General features: G+C 37.0%; 1 protein-coding gene across 1 annotated transcript in view; it reads left to right on the top strand.

The window, feature by feature from the left end:
• The first annotated feature begins 1341 nt into the window (after positions 1 to 1341).
• LOC132122523 (dnaJ homolog subfamily B member 12-like) overlaps positions 1342 to 6293 on the top strand; it is a 15181-nt gene continuing 10229 nt past the window's right edge. The window contains exons 1-5 of the mRNA XM_059532897.1: positions 1342 to 1586; positions 2548 to 2692; positions 3473 to 3618; positions 3693 to 3854; positions 4799 to 4872. Of these exons, the coding sequence (XP_059388880.1) occupies positions 1367 to 1586; positions 2548 to 2692; positions 3473 to 3618; positions 3693 to 3854; positions 4799 to 4872 (747 nt within the window). The 5' untranslated portion in view covers positions 1342 to 1366. The remainder of the gene's footprint in view (positions 1587 to 2547; positions 2693 to 3472; positions 3619 to 3692; positions 3855 to 4798; positions 4873 to 6293) is intronic.

The raw sequence follows: 6293 nt of genomic DNA, 5'->3' as shown, positions 1-6293 counted from the left end.
GACCTATGAAAGGGAACATCTCGGTTACATATGTAACCATGGTTCCCTGAATAGGGAACGAGATGCTGTGGTCCTGGACGTGCCATACCTTGATAGCATTCTTCTTCTTAAGTCATGAAATCTGAGTGAAATGGCGCGCGGCACCAGGTATATATGCGTACGCATGCGTGGGGCGGTGCCGAGCGCTATTTGGTCAATAGGATTGGCGGGATGGTATAGGGCTTCAGACATTCGTCACACCGAAGGTGTTCCCATAGTGGTGACGTCACCGCAGCATCTCGTTCCCTATTCAGGGAACCAAGGTTACATACGTAACCGAGATGATATATGGTGGATGGATGTTTGCATTAAGGAAATGTATAAAATGGGAGGAGTTATTGGCCCATACTCTGTCTCTGATTAGCCAAGGACAATAATTTCCATTATTCTAAACATTTACTGGAAAACTGACACGTGTAAGGGAATTAAATGTAAAATAAATAAATAAATGTCAATAATAATAATAAATAAATACATATAATTAATACAATATAATGGAAAACACTTTAGAAAAATAGTTTAAAAAACGCCTAAATGAAGCATAAACAATTCATTTTCATATTTTATTGCTGTTAAGGTGTGTCAAGTGCTGAATTCTGACTAGCATACGAGACCTAATACTTCTGCAATATCTAAACATGGCAGAAACAGTAACTTCGGCGTGCTGTCATTATTTATGTATAAATATAATCCAGACCGCTGCTGGAAACCGAGCAGACAGCAGAGTCACGTGGCATCTGTTACATTTCTCAGCGGTGATCACGTTGAACCAATCACAGCCGTGTGTGATTAACTTTATTCTTATAGAGATTGGTTGAGTAGATTTAAATTTGTATGTCAGGTATGGATTAGTTTAAATGATAATCTTAAATAATTATACTTTTTACCGCATGAATATCATTAACGAAACAAAACGCTGCGACATTTGAACTGGTTTCAATGGACCAGTGGAAGTCATCATTTTTCAATCCCATTAGCTCAAATAGCAAAAGAAAAACTCAACGATAGTGTTTTTTATGACTTTCAATAAAAGAAAAATCAAGAGAGATTGATAATGGCAGTCAGATGAGCGAACGATGTCACCAACAGACCATTGGAAACACCCTCGCATTTTATTTGTTATAATTTTTTGTAGTTTGTATTTTTTGCAATTTGATTCAAAGGTGATATAATACAAACATTATTCTTATAAATGTACATACATTAAAAAAAATACTAATATGAAAAACTTTCCAGGATTTACGATGGTAATGACCGTTAAACGCGTCACGTGGGCCAACGAGCGCCATCTGCAGGAAAGCACACGTCACAGGAAACCGTTATTATTATGATTATCAGCCGACAGCACTCGCAGCTCCATGGTGCGCTCTACGTGTGTTTATTAAATTATCTGACGTTTGTAAGTAGCTCAGTGATGGAGGTGAACCGGGATGAAGCGGAGCGATGCGTTGAGATCGCGCTCGGAGCGCTGGAGGACGCGCAGCCGGAGAAAGCGCGCAGGTTCCTGGAGAAAGCGCAGCGGCTTTTCCCGACGCGCAGAGCCCGGGGTGAGCGCACTGATCCCGGGCTAAACCAGGCCTGCTCGCCGCGGTACTGGATCCGATCTGTCGCTCAGTGGATTATATATTCACATACTGAGGGGAAAACGCGCAGCTTTGTGTTGTTTTATTAGTGCGCGATGTGATTAGTGTTTGTTGTAGTGTCTGTGGTGGTGGTGATGATGATGATGATGATGATGTAACTATTGCATATATACAGACAGATCAGATTGAGAGTCACAATAATCCGGCTGTGTCTCAAATCGCAGTAAGCTACCTCATTAGACATTAAATCTGATATTTTAGAATCCAATAATGCTGGAGTAGTTCACCAAAAAATGATAATGTGCTCACCCAAGATTAGGATGAGTTTGTTTCTTCATCAGGTTTGTAGAAATGTACAAGTGTCTCATCAATGGATGCTCTGCAGTGAATGGGTGCCGTCAGAATGAGAGCTGATAAAAACATCACAATAATCCACAGCACTCCAGTCCATCAGTGAACATCTGGAGAAGACAAAAGATGAAACAAATCCAGCATTAAGATGTTTTTAACTCCATAATAACACTTCCTCCAGTGAAAAAGTGCATCTGCTGTTGTCTCTCACATCAAAATCCAGACACATATTTGTTTAGAGCTGTTTAAACTGTGCTTTATCTGTGCAGATTTTTCTCCTGATTCAGAGCAGAAGACTTTTTCACTGGAGGAAGTGTTATTATGGATTATAGACTCTATGTATTTGAGTTGTGTTGCTATGTATCAGTACTGATGCAGTGCTACATTTCTACAAATCTGATGAAGACACACGCTCATCCTGATCTCAGATGACCTGAGGGTGAACACATTTTCAGCACATTATCATTTTTTGGGTGAACTGTTCCTTTAAGTCTGCTGCTCATGTGTCTGAAAGGCTGTCTGTCTCAAGTAATGGGAGCTGTGTTGATGTCTGTTGTCTCTGGTTGTTTCTCAGAGCTGCTGGCGTCTCTGGAGCAGAACGGCGAGGCTCGGTCTCAGAGAGCCGCTGATGGCACAGAAGCTGGTCAGCGCAGGTCAGAGGTCAGCAGTAATGACTCCAGTAAACCCTACACAGCGGAGCAGGCCGAGGCCGTCACGAGGTGCCCACCGGGTTTGCTTTTACAGCCAGACAGGAATCAGAAACTTTTTTTGTAGTCTTATCTTCCCACTATTTTGTAATCCACTATAAAGCTACTCAAGGATTCTGTAACCAAAAGCAGGAATTTTTCATGATAATTAAAAAATTATATATATATATGCTCATTATAATGCTGTTATAGTTTTACAAACGTTTTGAATTGGCTTTTATATATATATTTTTTTAATTATTATAATAGTTTTTTTTAAGTCAAGTGTGTAATGTGCTTATCTTTTTTTTTTATATTTCTATTTGGTGCTAATTTTTTTATTTATTTCAGAATAAGTTTTTGTAAATGTGTTAAATGTTTTGCATTTATTTGCTTTAAGTATTTCTTTTCAAATATAATGATTTTAGTACTCCATCTTAAATATATTATTCCTTAATTTATTTTAGTATTATCATTTATATGCTTTTGTAGTGTTTATTAGATTTAATTTTTTTTATTTTCAGATTAAATTTTAGTTTTAAATAATTTTGTAATGTGATTTTTATAATTTAGCACTTAACAAACATAAATCTATTTTATAAGATCCAAATCAGTGTTATTTTAGTATTTCTATACTATTGTAATATTTCTAGCATCGTATTTAATTTAACATTTTAATAATTTTACACTGTGGTTTTGTCATTTTTTTTATATTTAACTCTTATTTATTCTGCAGTTATTGTTTGAGTTCAGCTCTTGTGTGGTGTTTGTTTGCTGCTCCAGATCCAGATTGTGCTGTTTTGTCTTCGGCAGAATAAAGCAGTGTAAGAACTACTACGAGACTCTGGGCGTGCAGAAAGATGCTTCAGAAGACGATCTTAAGAAAGCCTACAGGAAGCTGGCGTTAAAGTTTCACCCTGATAAGAATCACGCTCCGGGAGCCACGGAGGCCTTTAAAGGTACAGCGTCAGTAACAGTGTTCGCTCTTTATTAGAGAATGTGATGAAGAAGTCGATGTTGTTGTGTGCTGCAGCGATAGGAAACGCGTACGCAGTTCTGTCTAATGTGGAGAAGAGACGACAGTACGATCAGTTCGGCTCGGGCCGCTCCAGCCAGACCAGCGACACACACTTCGAGGCCGATATTTCTCCTGAAGATCTCTTCAACATGTTCTTCGGAGGAGGCTTTCCTTCCAGTGAGTCTGAGAGGATGAACGCTGAGAACACTTACTGGCCGGAAAACTGTTTTTGCATTCAAAAGTTCTCCCTCAAATCAAAAGATAGAAAAAGAAATGTACAGAATTGTTGTTGCATTGTGACATTTTCATAAAAAGAAAGATTTTATTTCTAGGGAAGCTTGTTTCCGCCCCGGAATACAAAAATAAAAAGGTAATTTCTTTTTTTTCTGATTATATTCAATCATACTAAGAATTGCATCTTGTGATTTTGAGTACGAAAGTCAGAAAAGTTACCTTTTTTTTGTGCTGTCAAACAATTCTCCATATATAAATTCACACAAAAAAAAATGTTTTTTTTATATATTTATTTATATTAACATATACATGTTAATCTTTTTTAAACATATGCTGTATGTGTGTGTATTTATTTGTATATACATCTTAAATATACACAGTACACATAATATGAAAACCAACCCCCTTTTTTTTCCTTTTTTTTTTTTTTTAATTGTTTATTATTATTATATATATTTTTGTATTGATTAATCGTTTGACAGCACTGCTTTCTTTTATTATTATTATTATTCTGATTATTCTGTGGTGGTTACAAGCTTCCATACATTACTGTAATACACTTGAATACAAGGTTTTTGTTTTCTGTGAAACATATTTTTATTTTATTCTTTAATCATTTGCTCTTAGCAAATATATATCATTACATATTTCCATCTTTAATTTTGGGGTGAAATATGACCTGTACACATACTTAAAGGTTTTTATTAGAGTCAAAGAACAACTTAATTTTATTGGCAAACTTTAAACTGAATTGAATAAGCGTTATTGACTGATAAAAGCCTGTTTTTGTGGTTGTTGTGGAGTAGATGCTGCAGTCACAGACGTCACACACACAATCCCATGAATCCCTGAGGCTCTGAATAAAGACATGACTGTGTTTCTTTCAGGTAATGTTCACATGTACAGTAATGGACGGATGCGCTTTAATCAGAATCAGGGCGAGAGAGCAGAACACCGAGGGGTGAGAACATGAGCTCTGTTCATTCGGGAGAGTGTGTGTGTGTGTGTGTGTGTAAGCAATATATAAACAATTGTAATTAATGAAACTATAAAATATAGCATTTATAAAATTATATTAATTAAAAATAAGTATAATACTTGTCCTACTATATTAAATTGATTTTTTTATGTTTTTGTAAATTGTTTGTAATATTACAATTATGAAATTATATTTTAAATGTATAAAAAAGTTAAATAAAATCTATATAATAAAATAATTTACATGTTTTTACTTTTTAAATATATATATATATATAAAACAATTGAAATTAATTAATGAAACTATATAAAGTATAGCATTTATACAGTTCAGACTGATTTTCATTTACAAAATTAATTTAATTCTGAAGCAGCAACAGTTGAACTCGCTGAGCTGTATTCTCTGAATCAAACAGTAGAGGGCGCCAAAAACACGTTTGTGAGTAGATCAGACTGTGATGGAGAGTAGGAAGGCCGATTACAGTTTTTGCCCCTAGCTTGAACACTATAGACCCGTGCTTAGACTAAAGTAACACAACTTGAAGCTTTTGTTACCATACCTCAAACACATGTACCCATACCTTAAACAAAAGCGCTGCTTTGCACTCTAGTTGCTATTCTGCAACACACTTGGTCCTGCATACTACACTCTATTCATACATAAGACACTTCGCTCAAAAATGAAATCTCAGAGTGCCGTTTGGAAAACACATGTATCCAAAATACAATACACATCGGGTAATTGCTAACACTCAAATACACAATTGAAGGCACTTACTTGCAAAACTGAACACCAATCAGCCAGCTACAAAAAGCCCTCAGTTTAGCCATTTCAAGAACTTTGCAAGCATGGATGGAGGGAGAGCAAGAGGAAGAGGAAGGGGAGGAGGAAGAGGAGGAAGGGGAAGAGGAGGAGGAGGAAGAGCAAGAGGAAGAGGAGGAGGAGGTCGAAGAGGCCATGCACGGACCCCTATTTCTGATGCTATAAGAGCAACTTTGGTGGACCCTGTCATCAGCCATGGCCTGACTGTGAGGGAAGCTGGGCAGAGAGTCACCCACACGCCCGCATGTCTCTTCTGCAGCAATGGAACAGACCTGTGACGACATTCAGGTGACAGCAATCCATGGATGCTTTCCACATGCAAGGGGATATTTTCCCCGGTGCCTAGCAGGAGAAGACATTGCTTGCGATGTCGATGAGGCCAACAGACGGCGGGATCCATGAGCCCACGAATGCACAATTGCCATGATTTTCTGTGTTTACAGTATAGTGTTTTTTATATAATTTTTTTTTTTTGCTTTATCTGAATTCATGTTACTGCAATGTACAATATTGAGTAGGCCTATTTGCTTTTGTGGTTGTTTGAAAATGTGCCTCCTGAAAACATGCCTTCTGAATAAACC

The sequence above is a fragment of the Carassius carassius genome, chromosome 40, assembly GCF_963082965.1.
Source record: "Carassius carassius chromosome 40, fCarCar2.1, whole genome shotgun sequence".
NCBI classification, from domain to species: Eukaryota; Metazoa; Chordata; class Actinopteri; order Cypriniformes; family Cyprinidae; genus Carassius; species Carassius carassius.
The sequence above is the reverse complement of the archived record's forward strand: the minus strand, read 5'-3'. Positions and strand labels throughout refer to the sequence as shown.